Raw genomic sequence first — 17,487 nt, forward strand, 5'->3', positions numbered from 1 at the left:
AAAATTTTAATTTTACTGTAACAATAATTTATTCTTTGTTAAAAAATATTTACTTTTAATACTATTTTAGATATAAAATATTCTCGAATAGAAACATTTTTGCACAGTTTAAAAAATACAACTTTTTGTGTGTTTACAAACTTAAATATGTCGCCTTAAACAGCAAAGAAAGAAACATATCATGTTGTACATCAAAATAATAGAACATATAATTAAGTTAATTATACATAAAATTATCGTGACATTCTTGCGACATTTGCGCGGACATGCAATGCCAACACCTAGAAACCGGGAAATATTGGGCGTAACATGTGCTGTAGCAACGGTGTGTTGTCGCCTACTGGTGCACAGATCTTTTCCATTTTTACCTCTTACTTTTTTTGTTAATCGACATAAACAGAACTGATAATATTATACTCACACAAAATATTGTGTAAGAAAAATAGCAAAGATTTTCTGGAAATAAAACGCTTCTACGAGCGCGTGCCATGAATTTTACCTGATATTTTATGTAACATCAAAATAGAATGCTTCTGAAATTTCACAATATTAAATCACGTGTTATTAACTGTATTACTATAAATTTACTTTTTTATATGCAAAAATTTAAATGTTTATTTATATGCAATAAATTATTGTATATAGTATGTCTACTAAGATTTTTTACGTAAATAAGATTTTCACATAAATCAGTAACCATTCTTTTAATTTAGTACAAAAAAAAATTTATCATTTCTTTTATACGACAATATACACGTTTATTAATACAAAATAAGCTTATTGAAAATAGACAGAATATTACAGCAATAACTTCTTTTAACAGGAAATATATATATATATATAAATCATAAATTACCAGTACAAGTTGCACTTTGTTTTTGTTTAGATTTATAAAATTGAATGAAAATTATCAAATATGTGACGATTATACCGACAAACTGAAAAATAAGTATATTTTAATTAATTGCTTTAAGATCTATTTATATTAAAATTCGGAATTAGTTAATTTTACATAATATCATATAAGTAAATATTATACTTACACCACAGAACAGATTATTGTTCATTTCAAAGAAATCGCATGCCGTAAATGATACTCGACGATGTTGTAGTTGAATAAGAAAAGCATTAATTTCATTATTGACATGGTCGCGAGCCAAAATTTTACGCAAAAGTTTTTCCACGACAACGTAATTCCAATCGTAACTGTTACTCCAATTAAAATTTTGCTCGCCGTCCGCGCTTTCCAATGGCGGTCGTACCTCTAAACTCGATTGATTCCTGGTATCGTTCGGTTCGTCAAACTTCATAAATTGGCATTTCAGTGCAATTGCACACATAATTGTCTTGGTTTTCTCGAATTCTTGGCACGCGAGTTTGCAAACCCAGCAAATCACACCAAATTGAATAGTGTACAACGAAGTCACGCAATATATGAATACACTCAAAGGCATATGATTCATAAAACGTATATATCCATAGTATAGTGTAGTCGTTAGAATAGAAAAGCAGTTTGCCGAGAAGAGAAGAAGATAAAAACTGTTAATATTGTTTATCACAATTACTAGGTCACAAATATCTGCATAACACACAAAAGTCTAAATCATTTCAATATTACTACAATTTTTTGAAGACTCTATTAAACTGTATCTCACGCCACACGAACTTACATTATCTAATTTCAAAACAACAAATAATATTCGACACAACTTACCGTTATGCAGTTCTCTAATGCGTCTAATCTTGAGCGCGATCAATGGCGCATCAGATAGCTTATCCAAATGACCGAGCATCTTATTTATCATTTTATATCTGTAATAAAGCACGTAAACAACAACACCGAAGAAGAAACTGTTGATCGTCGACCGTGCCATCATGTAATAAGTAGGAAGACTTTTCATCACACGGTTATTTGAATAAAAAAAGTGATATAGGTAGAGTACAATCGGGATCAAACACACAAAAGTCATAAGAATCGCTACTACTTCCATGACTTTTACGGGTCGATCGTTCATGTGTGTTTCTTTTCTAATTTTTCGATCGAGCTCCTTTATTTTGTACATCAGCTCTGGCCACGTGTCATACTGTCTGATTCCGTGATAAATGTAATAATATGCCGCTACGAAGTCTATCGTCTTATCTATAATCAAGGCGAATTGTATTACTGAATCCATAGATAAAGCCGAAACGCTCTTACGGATGAAAATTGTTAGGAACACTGTACACATAACCAGGTGTATGATACGTATGACTATCGTCACAAACTTTGGACACTTTAGCGGATGTGCAATACCCACGCCCATGAACCAAGACACATAAGATATTGGACGCAAGGTGTGCTCTATCGATGGCGAGTTACGTACTGGCATACGAATCTCCTCCATTTTCTATTATTTTCTTGCTAATAGACGTTTTGCAAACGAGTGCTGATTACAAAAACTCCTTGGTAAACAAGATATTTTGTAGACAGGATAGTAATATTCTTCTCTGAACACTTTAGCAAACGCACGTTTTGAATTCTGCTTGATACTGCGTATAACAATTGTACAATAGAAAGATCAGAGTCACGCATGACATGCACGCACATACACGCACACATATACATGCGCGCAAACGCACAGGTACGAAATAAATATGCGTATATATGTATGTACCTGGAGTACGTGACTCCAGGCTGCGATCTCTAGGTGTTGTCACGTACCAACTCAGGGTGTCACCATCCTAATCACCTACCAAAAAAGCCATTACAAAAAGCGATAGCTGTCGTTATACGACTTTTGTTGGGACGCGCAGGCACGTCAAACTATCCAAGGCGTCTATGATCCTCCTGCGGCCGTCTTATCTCATTATGCCGTTTCCATCAATTCGTTTTATCTTGAATGCATCAACGAAAAAATTATTTACCGCGGTCATCAATACACAAAAAAAATGAATCTTGCTGTAAGTAAATTCTATTCTTGAACGCTATATGCCTTAGTATAACCGTTAATGCTATGCTAAACTAAAAATGTTCTTTTACATCAATAATAAATAAATTTATACAAAGCATATTTTATTCTTAAAATGAATATTATTTACCACTGTGTGATGTGTTTTTCGTGAACAAAAAACGCTTTCTGGATAAATAAAACCGGCTCACCAAGAGTGCGAAAAGAACTAAGATTTCGCCATCGACATGTAATACTAGACTGAAAGACGCTGATCATATTCTACACAAAATAATTGTACACGATTAGAATATTCTACACAAATATATTGTACACAAAAAAATTCTACGTGAAAAAACTGCGTGTAGTGGACAATTTTTCTGCGCACAATATATCCGTATGCAATTTTTATCAAGGATAATTCTTGTGGGCAGTTTTTCCGCGTACAATTTTTGTGTACCATATATTTGTGTAAAATATTCTAATCGTGTACAATTATTATGTGCAAAATATGATCAGTACCGACTGAAACGTGTCATTCTTAAAAGTAATCAAGAAAAATGAAGACAAAATTGTGAAAACATTTAAGGAAAATAGTATATTAAAATTAAACTCATTACGAAAAAAATTACATTTAATATATGCACAGTGTTGAATTAATGCAATTTTATTGTTTAATTAAATCAAACTTTGTTTTAATTTATAAAATTTTAATTTTACTGTAACAATAATTTATTCTTTGTCAAAAAAAATTCATTTTTAATACTATTTTAGATATAAAATATTCTCGAATAGAAGCATTTTTGCACAGTTTGAAAAATACAATTTTTTGTGCGTTTATAAACTTAAATATGTCGCTTTAAAGAGCAAAGAAAGCATCATCAAGGAAGAAATATATCATGTCGTATATCAAAATAATAGAACATATAATTAAATTAATTGTACATAAAATTAACGTGATACTCTTATGACATTTGCGCGAACGTGCAATGCCAACGCCTAGAAACCAAAGTATGTATGTACGATAGGAGACGTAACGTGCTCTCGCGCCTCAGAGAGGGCGTGTTATTGTTTATCAGTGTACAAATCTTTTCCATTTTCGTTTCATACTCTTGATAATTAACGTGAACAAAACTGATTACATTATACTTTCCCACGCAGAATATTGTGTAAAAAAAATAATAAAGTTTTCCTGGTAACAAAACACTTCTACGAAAGCGTGCCGTGAATTTTCACTGATAATTTATGTAACACAACAAGGAACGACGTATTAGCTCTGCAATTCTACAATATTAAATTGCGTGTCATTAAATGTATCATTAAAAACTTATTTTTTTATATGCACATATGTAAATAATTATTTATATGCAATAAATTAAATATTTAAATTATTTTGTATCATATGTCCCTTAATGTAAAATTCATAACATAAATAAGGTTTTTACATAAATCAGTAACCGTTCTTTTAATTCATATACAAAGAAAAATTTCTTATGGTTTCTCTTATGCGACAATTTACACGTTCATTAATACGAAATAAAATTATTGAGAATAAACAAAGCATTACAACTATAACTTCTTTCAACAGATAATATTCATACACATATACTATTAATAAACTACTAGTTAATCTGTTTTTATTCGGATGTTTGGATTGTTAAGCAAATTGAATGAAGATCATCAAATATGTGAAGATTACTCCGACAAACTAAAAAATAAATTAATTTTATTTTATTGTTTTGAGGCCTAAATTATATTGCAATTCAGAAACAGATAATTTTACATACATTGTATGCCGTAAATAAATATTGTACTCACACTACAGAACAAATTATTGTTCATTTCGAAGAATTCGCAGGCCATAAATGATACTCGACGATGTTGTAGTTGAATCAAAAACCCATTAATTTCGTTATTGACATTGTCTTCAGCCGTAATTTTGCCCAAAAGATTTTCCATGACAACGTAATTCCAATCGTGACTGTTACTCTTATTAAAATTTTGCTCGCTGTCCGCGCCTTCCAATGGCAGTCGTACCTCTAAACTCGATTGATTCCTTGTATCGTTCAATTTATCAAACTTCATAGATTGGTACTTCAATGCAATTGCGCACATAATTATCTTGGTTTTATCGAATTCTTGACGCGCGAGTGTGCAAATCCAACATACCAAACCAAATTGCACAGTATATATAATGGAATCGGTATAAAACAGCAATGAATTCGCATATCGTTCTTTCCCCATAGATAAGTACGCATCGTATAGTTTAGTCGTGACCAAAAAGAAGCAGTTTGCCGAGCAGAAAAGAAGATAAAGTCCATGAGTATTGTTCATCATAATAATGAGATCACAAATATCTGTATGACAAAATTCATGAGTCGATAACATTCCTATATTACCGTAATTTCTTCATAAACTGTATTAAATTATATCTTGCTGCACATAAAGTTACATTATCTAATTACAACACAACAAGTAATATTCACCAAAACTTACCATTATGCAATTCTCTGATGCGTCTAATTTTCAGAGCGATCAATGGTGCATCAGATAGCTTATCCAAATGGCCGAGCATTTTATTTATCGTTTGATATCTATAATACAGCACATAGACGACAATGTCAAAGAAGAAGCTGTTGATCAACGACCGTGCCATCATGTAATAAAACAGCCAAGTAGTGAGCGCATAAATAAAAGACATACGTAAATATATAAAATAATATAGATGTATCACAATTGGAATCAAAGGCCAACAGACAAAAGTCATGAGAATCGCTACTGCTTCCATGATTTTTACTGGTTGATTGTTCATGTGTGTTTCTTTCCTGATCTTTCGATCGAGCTCCTTTATTTTGTCAATCAGCTCTGACCAGTTGTACTGCCTGATTCCGTGATAAAAGTAATAATATACCGTTATGAAGTATATTATGCTATTTATAACGTGGATGAATTTCGTTATTGAAATCACGTTTAAACGTATACCTCGATACATAACGTATTCCTGGTAAAATGTTATTAAGTAAATCGTAGATATTATCAGGTGAATGATACGTATGACTATCGTCACATACTTTGAACACTTTCGCGGATGTGCAACACCTACGCCCATGCACCAAGATGTGTAAGATATTGGACGTAAGATGTGCTCTATCGACGGCGAGTTGTCGTGTACAGGCGCATGAATCTCCTCCATTTTCGTCTATTATTTTCTTGCTAATCGACGTTTTGCAAACGTGTACTGATTACATTAAAACTTTTGGTAAACGGTACAAAATATTTAGTAAACAAAATAATAAAGTTGTTTGTGGGTAAGATAATAATATTTTTCTGAACACTTTAACAAGCACACGCCTTGGATTTTGCTTGATACTGCATATAACAGTTGTACAATAGAGATATTTAAAGTCATGTACGATGTGCGCACGCATACACACACACACACACACACACACACGCCATATAAGCGCGCGACACGCACATTATACATGCAAAATGAATATGCGTATACGTGAATGTGATTCCATTAGGTTGCGGCTTCTAGACGTTGTCACATATCGACTCAGGGTGTCACCTCCTAACAAAAAAAAGCAATTACAAAAAATGATAGCTGCCATTAGGTAACTTTTATCGCAACGCGCGGGTGTGCCAAACTGTTTGCGGCGTTTGTGTTTCTCTTTGAGCTGTCTGATCTCGTAGTGGCTTTAATGCCGATGCCGTCAATCGGCAGCACATTTACTCTCGGATTCACCATCAAGAAAATTATTTAAACAAGAGCTCGAGTGAGAATTGTGCATAGAGAAACATTTTTGCATAGATTGAAAAAAACAATTTTTTGTGTGTTTATAAACTTGAATATGTCGCCTTAAAGAGCAAAGAAAGCATCATCAAGGAAGAAACATATCATATCGTATATCAAAATAATAGAACATGTAATCAAGTTAATTATACATAAAATTATCGTGACACTCTTGCAACATTTGCGCGGACGTGCTATGCCAACGCCTAGAAACCAGAGGATGTACGATAGTAGACGTAACATGTGCTCTCGCGCTTCAGCGAGGGCGTGTTAACGTCTACACAGAGAGAAAAGTTTCTTTGGATTTAATAAATTTTCTTTAAGTCAAACAAATTTGTTTATTGATATACGCCAATGAAACTAATGTTTGAACAAACAAATACAATTGTTTGACTTTCAAACAAAGTAATTGTTCCTTCTAAATAAAATATTTTTTGAAAGAATTCAATATTTTCTTTGAAAAAAAGAAAAAAACCATTGTTCCGTCAAACAATATGATTTAATGTAACGAAACAATCAAATTTTTATTTAATAAAATAATATTTTGTAAAAAATAAAGTTTTTGTTTGAATCAAATATTTCAAGTATTATCTCAAATAATTGTGATTATTCTGTCAAACAATATGGTTTAATGTAACAAAACTATCAAATTTTTATTCAATAAAATAATATTTTGTAAGAAATACATTTTTTCCAGTGAAACAAATATAATTCAAACAAATCCATATATTAAATTCAAAGAAACAGTTCTCTCTGTGTATCAGTGTACAAATCTTTTCCATTTTCGTTTCATACTCTTTTGATAATCGACGTGAACAAAACTGATTACATTATACTTTCTCACGCAGAATATTGTGTAGAAAAAATAATAAAGGTTTCCTGGAAACAAAACACTTCTACGAAAGCGTGCTGTAAATTTTTACTGATAATTTATGTAACACAACAAAAAACGACGTATTAGCTCTGAAATTCTACAATATTAAATTGCGTGTCATTAAATGTATCATTAAAAATTTTTTTTTATATACAAATATTTAAATAATAATTTATATGCAATAAATTAAACATTTAAATTATTTTGTATCATATGTCCACTAATGTAAAATTTTTAACATAAATAAGGTTTTTACATAAATCAGTAACCGTTCTTTTAATTTATATACAAAGAAAAATTTCTTATAGTTTCTCTTATGCGACAATTTACACGTTCATTAATACGAAATAAAATTATTGAGAATAAACAAAGCATTACAACTGTAACTTCTTTCAACAGATGATATTCATACACGTATACTATTAATAAACTACCAGTACAAGTTAATATCTGTTTTTGTTTGGATTTTTGGATTGTTAAGCAAATTGAATGAAGATCATCAAAAATGTGAAGATCACTCCGACAAACTAAAAAGTAAATTAATTTTATTTTATTGTTTTGAAACCTAAATTATATTGCAATTCAGAAACAGATAATTTTATATACATTGTATGACGTAAATAAATATTGTACTCACACTACAGAACAAATTATTGTTCATTTCGAAGAATTCGCAGGCCATAAATGATACTCGACGATGTTGTAATTGAATCAAAAATCCATTAATTTCGTTATTGACATTGTCTTGAGCCATAAATTTGCCCAAAAGATTTTCCATGACTACGTAATTCCAATCGTGACTATTACTCCTATCAAAATTTTGCTCGTTGTCCGCGCCTTCCAATGGCGGTCGTACCTCTAAATTCGATTGATTCCTTGTATCGTTCCGTTTATCAAACTTCATAGATTGGTACTTCAATGCAATTGCGCACATAATTATCTTGGTTTTATCGAATTCTTGACGCGCAAGTGTGCAAATCCAACATATCAAACCAAATTGCATAGTATATATAGTCGAATCGATATAAGACAGCAATGTAGTGTCATATCGTTTTTGCCCCATAAATAAGTACGCATCGTATAGTTTGGTAGTGACCAAAAAGAAGCAGTTTGCCGAGCAAAAAAGAAGATAAAGACCATAAGTATTATTCATCTTAATAATGAGATCACAAATATCTGTATGACAAAATTCATGAGTCCATAACATTCCCATATTATCGTAATTTCTTCATAAATTGTATTAAATTATATCTTGCTGCACATAAAATTACATTATCTAATTACAACACAACAAGCAATATTCACCAAAACTTACCATTATGCAATTCTCTGATGCGTCTGATTTTCAGTGCGATCAATGGTGTATCAGATAGCTTATCCAAATGGCCGAGCATTTTATTTACCGTTTGATATCTGTAATACAGCACATAGACAACAGTGTCAAAGAAGAAGCTGTTGATCAACGACCGTGCCATCATGTAATAAAACAGCCAAGGAGTGAGCGGATGAGTAAAATATATACGATAATACATAAAATAATATAGGTGGATCACAATTGGAATCAAAGGACAACACACAAAAGTCATGAGAATCGCTACTGCTTCCATGATTTTTACTGGTCGATCATTTATGTGTGTTTCTTTCCTGATCTTTCGATCGAGCTCCTTTATTTTGTCCATCAGCTCTGACCAGTTATACTGCCTGATTCCGTGATAAAAGTAATAATATACCGTTATGAAGTATATTATGCTATTTATAACGTGGATGGATTTCGTTATTGAAATCACGGATAAACGTATATCTCGATACATAACGTATTCATGGATAAACATTATTAAGTAAAAAGTAGATATCATCAGGTGAATGATACGTATGACTATCGTCACATACTTTGAACACTTTTGCGGATGTGCAATACCTACGCCCATGCACCAAGACGTGTAAGATATTGGACGTAAGATATGCTCTATCGATGGCGAGTTGTCGTGTACTGGCGCATGAATCTCCTCCATTTTTGTCTATTATTTTCTTGCTAATCGATGTTTTATAAACGTGTATTGATTACATTAAAACTTTTGGTAAACAATACAAAATATTTAGTAAACAAAATAATAAAGTTGTTTGTGGGCAAAATAGTAATATTTTTCTGGACACTTTAACAAGCGCACGCCTTGGATTTTGCTTGATACTGCATATAACAGTTGTACAATAGAGATATTTGAAGTCATGTACGATGTGCGCACGCACGCACGCACGCACGCACGCACGCGCACGCACACACACACACACACACACACACACACACACACACACACACACACACACACACACACACACACACACACACACACACACACACACACACACAGAGAGAGAGAGAGAGAGAGAGAGAGAGAGGTACACATACAAGCGTGCGACACGCACATTATACATGCAAAATGAATATGCGTATACGTGAATGTGATTCCATCAGGCTGCGGTTTCTAGGCGTTGTCACATATCGACTCAGTGTGTTACCTCCTAACAAAAAGAAACAATTACAAAAAATGATAGCTGCCATTAGGTAACTTTTATCGTAACGCGCGGGTGTGTCAAACTATTTGCGGTGTCTGTGATCCTCTTTCAGCTGTCTGATCTCGTAGTGGCTTTAATGCCGATGCCGTCAATCGGCAGCATACTTACTCTCGGATCCACCAAGGAAATTGTTTAAACGGGAGCTCGAGTGGAGATTGCAATCATGATATTAAGAACTAAAAGAGTATTAAAATAAGTATCAGAGTGTTTTAAATTTTATTGACAACACAAGTTTCAAAGCTATGTTTTTCAACGTATGTACAGTATATCTGTGTGACGTAAAAATACTGTAAATGTATCCTGAATAAAGCACATGATGTGCAGATCATGAGAAAAATTAAATAGAAATTATTAAATAAGTGATAATCCCTCTCAACAAACTAAAAAATTAGTTTATTTAGTTTACTTTATTTAGTTGCTTCAAAAACCATTATTTACATTACAATTCAAAGTTGGTAATTTTACATAAATTGTAAATAAGTTGTAAAGATTGTACTCACGCTACAGAACAATAGAAAGAAGAAGCTCTTGTGATTCTTCTTGAGCGGCAATATACACACACAATACACACATTAATAAAATAAATTTGTTAATAACAGAATGTTACAAATTATAACATTTTTTAACCAAAATAAATTTTTTTCAAACAAAAAATATTTTTTTAATACAGATAATGATCACAAATATTAGCATACTTTGTTTCTGGGTAATATTTCTTAACTAAAAGCAAAAAATAAAACTCAAAAAATAATTATAAATTAGAAAATGTTATGTATTAAATGATTTATCTGTCTTTATAATATTAATTTAAAAATAAAACATTTAAATGCAAATACGAACCTCAGTTGTAAAGGTGCAAGTATTAAGGAAATTAATTTGAGTGTGTACAACACACCCAAATTTAGGCGTGTTATACACACCCAAGTTTGGGTGTGTATGCGTGTGTTACTATTTAATCATTTCTTTTAACTTATTAATTTATTTCTGGACAATTTCATATTAATTATTATTAATTTTATTATATTGTTTCACATTTTAGAATAATTTTCACAATATGACTAAAAATAAACTGTGGAATTAAACTGGTATAACAAGTAATAATGGCAGATTTTATATAATCTTTGCGATAAATAAATTAATTATAAAATTAATAAACTAAAGTTATCGTATATGTATATTTCTATTTGTTTAACAACAAAGTTTACAAAATTAAAAAAATGAAATTGAACGTTCCGTAGAAAACAAAATTGAATTCTACCTACATTCAAACAAAAAAGCAAATTAAAACGTTACCCCAAACTTCTTGGGTGTCCCAATCCTTTTTGTTAGCAGTAAATTAATAATTAAATAGTGCATTTTTTAGTTTTTTTATGATAAAACATTGTACATAAACTTAGTGTTTTTGTAAAAAAGTATTGAAATATTACTTACAGCTAAAGAACGTAAAAAATGTGCAAAAATGAGCATTTAAATATCATTTAGGATAATAATAAATCCGTGTCTTCTAAAATTAAAAACAAAAACATCTTTAGGTCTAAAAAAGAAAGATAATTTATTTTTTAAAAAGATAATTTATTTATTAAATGCTGTACATAATAATTTTTAATTACATTTTGCAATTATTGGTATTAAGAACGAAAGAATACTAGAATAAATAATTTTTAATTTAATTAATAGTGATTCAAATTTAATTAATAACAGAAATTTCAAAGTTTTGTTTTTAAATGTATGTATACTATACTCGTTTGACGTATAAAAAACTGATATTGCAAATGTATTCTGAATAAAGTAAAATCGCATAATGAACGGATCAAAAAAAATGGAATGGAAAGCAATAAATAAGTAATAATCTCTTCAACGAACTGAAGAATAAGTTTACTTTATTTAGTTGCTTCAAAAAACGTTATTTACCAAAATGCTTTAAATGTTATTGATAGCTGAAGTTCCAAAATTTTTGTATACTTGCGACATATATAACAAAATGATAAAAACATGTTCAGTAGAATGCATAATGTTCACGTGGTAAATTGAATAAAGATTATACAATATGTGACGATTATTCCGATAAACTGAAAAAAAATTTACTTTATTTAATTACTTCACGAACACATTTTCATTACAATTCAAAAGTAGTTAATTTTACATAAATTGCATGATGTAAATAAATTTTGTACTCACACCACAGAACAAATTAATATTCATTTTGAAGAAATCGCAGGCTGTAAACGATACTTGACAATGTTCCAGCTGAATCAAAAAGTCATTGATTTCTTTTCTAACGTGGTCTCGGTCCAAAATTTTATGTAAAAGATTGTCCATGACAGCGTAATTCCAATCGTGACTGTTATTCCAATTAGAATTTTGTTCGCTTTCCGCATCTTCCAACGCCGGTTGAACTTCTAAACTCGGTTGATTCATTGTGTCGTTCAGTTTATCAAAATTCATAGATTTAAATTTCAATGCAATTGCGCACATAATTATCTTGGTTTTGTCGAATTCTTGTCGAACAAGTGTGCAAATCCAGCAAATCAGGCCAAATTGTATGATATATATAATCCAAATCGTGTTAAATAACAAGAGAGAATCATCGTAACCACTTTTTACATATTTGTATGTCAAGAACAGTTTAATCACGATTATAGAAAAGCAGTTTGCCGAACAAAGAAGAAGATGAAAACCATGAATATCGTTTATCGTACTCACGAGATCACAAATATCTATATAACAGAATTCATAATTGAATCACATCTTGATATAATCGCAATTTGTTCCTAGACAGTATCAAATTATATCTCGCGCTAAATAAATTTATATCATTTAATTACAACACAAAAAATAATATTTGCAAAGACTTACCATTATGCAATTCTCTAATGCGTCTAATCTTGAACGCAATCAATGGCGCATCAGATAGTTCATTCAATTGGTCGAGCAATTTATTTATCGTTTGATATCTGTTATAGAGTACATAAACGACAATGTCGAAGACGAAGCTGTTGATCAATGACCGTGCTGTCGTGTAATAAATCAACAAGTCAAAATATCTAATTTTCAAATTTAGATAGCTCAAATATTGGGCATGCACAACTATCAACACAGGACAACACGCGAAAGTCATGAGACTCGCTATTACTCCCAACTTTTTTACTGGCTGATCATTCGTATGTGTTTCTCTCTTGATCTTTCGGTCAAACTCCTTCATTTTGTCCATTAGCTCCGGCCACTTGTTATACTGTCTAATTCCGTGATAAATATAGTAATATGTCGACACGAAGTCTGTCGCCCTATCTATGACATACATGAACTTAAATACATCCATGTTAAAAACGAAAGACATGTGAGAAGCGTATCTGATATGTTGTATTAGGTACGTTGTGCATATGACCATGTGACCGAAACGCAAATAAATTGTTTGAAACATTGAACACTTTCGCGGACGTGCAACGCCCACGCCCATGAACCAAGACGTGTAAGATATTGGACGCAAGGTGTGCTCTATCGATGGCGAGTTGTCTTGTGCTGGCACATGAATCTCCTCCATTTTCGTCGACTATTTTCTTTGCTAATCGGCGTTTTGTAAATGCCAATTACATTAAAACTCCTTCGTAAACGGCACAAAATATTTTGTAGACAAGATAGTAAAATCTTTCTGCATACTTTAACAAGCGCACGCTTTGAATTCTGCTTGATACTGCATATAGCAATTGTACAACAGAAAGATCATAAAGTCATGCATGACATGCGCGCGCACACACACACAACACACTTTCATACACACATACACGCGCGCTGCATACATACGAAATAAATATATGTATAAACGTAATTCCAGACCGTGGTTTCTAGGCGTTGTCACATATCAACTCATTCTTAAGCCCTTTAATAATGTATCAATACTAGTCAAAAGTTAAAAAATGTTAAATAATTGTAATAAAACCCTGAAAATATTCATTGGGGTGCAACGCACTCCATGCGACCAACTTGTTAAAAATCCGAAGTGTAACTACGGAGGATTAATAAAAAGAAACAACCCTCGTGATTTCCCTTGTGCGACAATATACAACATTCATTAATCCCAAATAAATTTATTAAAAATAAACATATATGTATATTACAAATTATAACTTATTTTAACAGATAATATTTATATACTATTAACAAATTACCAATTTAATCTGCACTCTGTTTTTGTTTAGTTTCTCGGATTATTGGTTAAATATAATAAACTTGAAAGGACGTGCAGTGCTTTAAAATATACTGGTTATTGCGAAGAATAATACCATGTCTTAGTGATCGAATTAGCTAGGACGCCCGCACGGAATGTTGAGAGATCCGGGTTCGAATCGCGGCTAAAATATTTTTTTTGCAATAAATTTATTTAGTTTCTCGGGAAAGAAAGAACGGAGTATTCTAAGATGCTCTTGAGCATCGACATTTAGCTTAGTAATTGTGTTTCAAGACTGAAAAACCTGGCAGCGCGCAGTTTAAAATAAAGCTAAGAAATTCAATTTAATAGAAAAATTATAATTATCACTAAGATCCGATGCAGACCATTGGGCAATCTACACATTGTCGCTATGTTTAAATTGAATAAGGACTATTATATAAGTAAAGATTACCCCGACAAACTGAAAAATAAGTATATTTATTTAAATAATTTCTTTAAGTTCTATTTACATTACAATACGGAAACAGCTAATTTTACATAAATCGTATGCCAAGTAAATAGTATACTCACACCACAGAACAAATTATTGTTGATTTCGAAGAAATTGCAGGCTGTAAATGATACTTGACGCTGTTGCAGTTGAATCAAAAAGTCATTGATTTCGTTTCTGACGTGGTCTCGATCCAGAATTTTACCCAAAAGATTTTCCGTGACAACGTAATTCCAATCGTGATTGTTACTCCAATTAGAATTTTGTCCGCTGTCCGCGTCTTCCAATGGCGGACGCACTTCTAAACTTAATTGATTCCTTACATCGTTTAGTTTATCAAAATTCACAGATTTGCATTTCAATCCAATTCTGCATATAATTATCTTGGTTTTGTCAAATTCTTGACGCGCGAGTGTGCAAATCCAGCAAATCAAACCAAATTGCATGAAGTATATAATCGATTCCATGTTATAAATCAATATAGACTGATAGTCTTCCTTCTCGATTCTTAAGTAGACATTGAATAGTGAAGTCGCAACTATGCAGAAGCAGTTTGCCGAGCAGAGAAGAAGATGAAGACCATGAATATCGTTTATCATAATAACGTTATCACAAATATCTGCGAAATATTCATATTTCGATAACATCTTGATATTACTGCAATTTCTGCATAGACTGTATTATATTATGCCTCGCTCTGTATAAATTCACATTATCTAATTACAATAAAAAGTAATATTTGCCAAAACTTACCATTATGCAATTCTCTAATGTGTCTAATTTTGAGCGCCATCAATGATGCATCAGACAGATTATCCAAATGACTGATCAACTTATTTATCGTTTGATATCTGTAATACAGCACATAAACGACAATATCAAAGACGAAGCTGATGATCAACGACTGTGCTATCATGTAGTATAACAACAATGTGACTGTGGGAATGTCATAATCAAACATATAGTAATACACGGAGTACATAATCATCAACACAGGGCAACATATAAAAGTCATGAGAATCATTATTGCTTCCATGTTTTTTACCGGCTGATCATTCATGTATGTTTCCCTTCTAATTTTACGATCAAGCTCCATCATTTTATCCATTAGCTCCGGCCACTTGTCATATTGCCTGATTCCGTGATAAATGTAATAATATCCTGACACGACGTATGACATCCAATCTAGGATATACTTGAACATGTATACACTTATGTACGAAATGAAAAGATATTGGGAGTATGTTATTAGGATTGCTGTACATAGAACCAGGTGAATGATACGTATGACTATCGTCACATACTTTGGACACTTTAGCGGACGTGCAATTCCCACGCCCATGAACCAAGACGTGTAAGATATTGGACGTAAGGTGTGCTCTATCGACGGAAAATTGTCGTGTACTGGCTCATGAACCTCCTTCATTTTCGTTTCTTTTATTCCTCTATTATTTTCTTGCTAATTGACGTTTTGCAAAAGAGTGCTGGTTACATTAAAACTCCCGGTTGACACAAAATATTTCGTAGACAAGATATTATAGTAAACTTTTTCTGTAGTAATATATTTCTGAACACTTTAACGAGCGCACGCCTTGATACTGCATATAACAGTTGTACAGCAGAGTGAGGATAAGTCATGCACGCACGCACGCATGTTCGGCACGCACACATGCATACAAAATGAATATGCATATATGTGTTACTTTAAGGTACGGTCGTTAGGCGTTATCACATATCAACCCAGAGAATTTAATTAATTAATTTTATTAGTCACCACTTTAGTTACTTAACAAGAAAGCGATTACAAAAAGCGATAGCTCGTTACGCGATTTTTGTCGACAAACTATCTATGGCGTCTATGATCCTCCTGCGGCCGTCTTATCTCATAGCGATATTATGCCTATCCCATCAATACGCAACATTTTATCTTGAATTCATCAACGAAAAAATTATTTACCACGGTCATCACACGAAGAAATAGATCTTGCTGCAAGTAAATTTTATTCTTAAACGTTATATGCCTTGATACGATCATTAAATGCTGCCTTTATATTAATTTAAAAAGGTTTAATTTTGCCGTAAAGATAATTTATCCTAAATCAAAAAATATTTATTCTTTAAGCTATTTTAAGTATAAAATAATCCCGAAGGAAGACATTATTGCAATTTTAAAAATATATTCTTTTGTGTGTCCATAAACTTGAATATGTCGCCTTCAAGAGCAAAGAACGTATCATTAAAGAAGAAACGTATCATGTCATATATTAAAATAATAAAACATATGACCAAGTGAATTATATTAAAAATTATTGTGATACTGTTAGGGCGTTTGCGCGGATATGCAATGCCAACAGTCAGGAGATGTATTAAAGCAAAGGCCAATGATATAAGCCAATTAAGTAAATTGAAAAAGTAAAATTAAATTTATTTCTAAATACATGTACGTTCTGCATTACTGTTTTATTAAAAAATTAATTACATCATATGCAATAATTTAAGGATTTATTTATATTCAATAAATTAAATATTTAATTTATTTTGTATTATATTGTTGTCTATCAAGATTTTTTATATAAATCAATGATTATTCCTTTAATTAAAAAAAAACTCGTGGCTTTCTTGTGCAAAAATATACATTAATGCAAAATAAATTTATTG

General features: G+C 31.7%; 5 protein-coding genes and 1 long non-coding RNA gene across 8 annotated transcripts in view; 1 reads left to right on the forward strand and 5 right to left on the reverse strand.

Moving 5' to 3' along the window:
- The window catches only part of LOC105833168, a 448,328-nt gene that overhangs the window by 313,996 nt on the left and 116,845 nt on the right, over positions 1–17,487 (forward strand). The gene's annotated exons all lie outside the window — the stretch shown is intronic.
- Positions 1–17,487, reverse strand: part of LOC118644168 — a 203,069-nt gene that overhangs the window by 6,276 nt on the left and 179,306 nt on the right. The gene's annotated exons all lie outside the window — the stretch shown is intronic.
- On the reverse strand, positions 54–3,593 carry LOC118644166. The gene is made up of 3 exons (XM_036290938.1): positions 1,715–3,593; positions 1,044–1,579; positions 54–938 (listed from the first exon to the last, which is right to left on the reverse strand). Exons 1-3 carry the CDS (start codon positions 2,382–2,384, stop codon positions 846–848), a joined length of 1,299 nt encoding a protein of 432 aa, XP_036146831.1. The 5' UTR covers positions 2,385–3,593; the 3' UTR covers positions 54–845.
- On the reverse strand, positions 3,835–6,148 carry LOC118644167. The gene is made up of 3 exons (XM_036290941.1): positions 5,424–6,148; positions 4,746–5,284; positions 3,835–4,635 (listed from the first exon to the last, which is right to left on the reverse strand). Exons 1-3 carry the CDS (start codon positions 6,118–6,120, stop codon positions 4,585–4,587), a joined length of 1,287 nt encoding a protein of 428 aa, XP_036146834.1. The 5' UTR covers positions 6,121–6,148; the 3' UTR covers positions 3,835–4,584.
- Positions 3,835–9,634, reverse strand: LOC118646958. The gene is made up of 3 exons (XM_036290940.1): positions 8,913–9,634; positions 8,235–8,773; positions 3,835–8,124 (listed from the first exon to the last, which is right to left on the reverse strand). The coding sequence occupies exons 1-3, from the start codon at positions 9,607–9,609 to the stop codon at positions 8,074–8,076; spliced, it is 1,287 nt and encodes a 428-aa protein (XP_036146833.1). The 5' UTR covers positions 9,610–9,634; the 3' UTR covers positions 3,835–8,073.
- On the reverse strand, positions 11,727–17,326 carry LOC105835921. Of its 3 annotated transcripts, none has more exons than XM_036290947.1 (3): positions 15,583–17,326; positions 14,910–15,448; positions 11,727–12,240 (listed from the first exon to the last, which is right to left on the reverse strand). In XM_036290947.1, exons 1-3 carry the CDS (start codon positions 16,253–16,255, stop codon positions 12,187–12,189), a joined length of 1,266 nt encoding a protein of 421 aa, XP_036146840.1. In that variant the 5' UTR covers positions 16,256–17,326; the 3' UTR covers positions 11,727–12,186. The 3 variants fall into 3 exon arrangements, with proteins under 3 accessions (XP_036146840.1, XP_012535038.2, XP_036146839.1); XM_012679584.3 differs by lacking the exons at positions 14,910–15,448; positions 15,583–17,326 and adding exons at positions 12,350–12,888; positions 13,028–13,773; XM_036290946.1 differs by lacking the exon at positions 11,727–12,240 and adding an exon at positions 14,642–14,799.

Source organism: Monomorium pharaonis, chromosome 8 (assembly GCF_013373865.1).
Source record: "Monomorium pharaonis isolate MP-MQ-018 chromosome 8, ASM1337386v2, whole genome shotgun sequence".
NCBI classification, from domain to species: Eukaryota; Metazoa; Arthropoda; class Insecta; order Hymenoptera; family Formicidae; genus Monomorium; species Monomorium pharaonis.

Excerpts from the sequence above, each read along its gene's own strand:
- LOC118644166 (XM_036290938.1), bottom strand. The coding sequence starts at position 2,384 with ATGGAGGAGATTCGTATGCCAGTACGTAACTCGCCATCGATAGAGCAC. Across the intron at positions 1,580-1,714 it reads CATTAGAGAACTGCATAACG|ATATTTGTGACCTAGTAATT; the intron begins GTAAGTTGTGTC and ends TGTGTTATGCAG. Across the intron at positions 939-1,043 it reads ACAATAATCTGTTCTGTGGT|TTTGTCGGTATAATCGTCAC; the intron begins GTAAGTATAATA and ends CTTATTTTTCAG.
- LOC118644167 (XM_036290941.1), bottom strand. The coding sequence starts at position 6,120 with ATGGAGGAGATTCATGCGCCTGTACACGACAACTCGCCGTCGATAGAG. Across the intron at positions 5,285-5,423 it reads CATCAGAGAATTGCATAATG|ATATTTGTGATCTCATTATT; the intron begins GTAAGTTTTGGT and ends TTTGTCATACAG. Across the intron at positions 4,636-4,745 it reads ACAATAATTTGTTCTGTAGT|TTTGTCGGAGTAATCTTCAC; the intron begins GTGAGTACAATA and ends TTTATTTTTTAG.
- LOC118646958 (XM_036290940.1), bottom strand. The coding sequence starts at position 9,609 with ATGGAGGAGATTCATGCGCCAGTACACGACAACTCGCCATCGATAGAG. Across the intron at positions 8,774-8,912 it reads CATCAGAGAATTGCATAATG|ATATTTGTGATCTCATTATT; the intron begins GTAAGTTTTGGT and ends TTTGTCATACAG. Across the intron at positions 8,125-8,234 it reads ACAATAATTTGTTCTGTAGT|TTTGTCGGAGTGATCTTCAC; the intron begins GTGAGTACAATA and ends TTTACTTTTTAG.
- LOC105835921 (XM_012679584.3), bottom strand. The coding sequence starts at position 13,712 with ATGGAGGAGATTCATGTGCCAGCACAAGACAACTCGCCATCGATAGAG. Across the intron at positions 12,889-13,027 it reads CATTAGAGAATTGCATAATG|ATATTTGTGATCTCGTGAGT; the intron begins GTAAGTCTTTGC and ends TCTGTTATATAG. Across the intron at positions 12,241-12,349 it reads ATATTAATTTGTTCTGTGGT|TTTATCGGAATAATCGTCAC; the intron begins GTGAGTACAAAA and ends ATTTTTTTTCAG.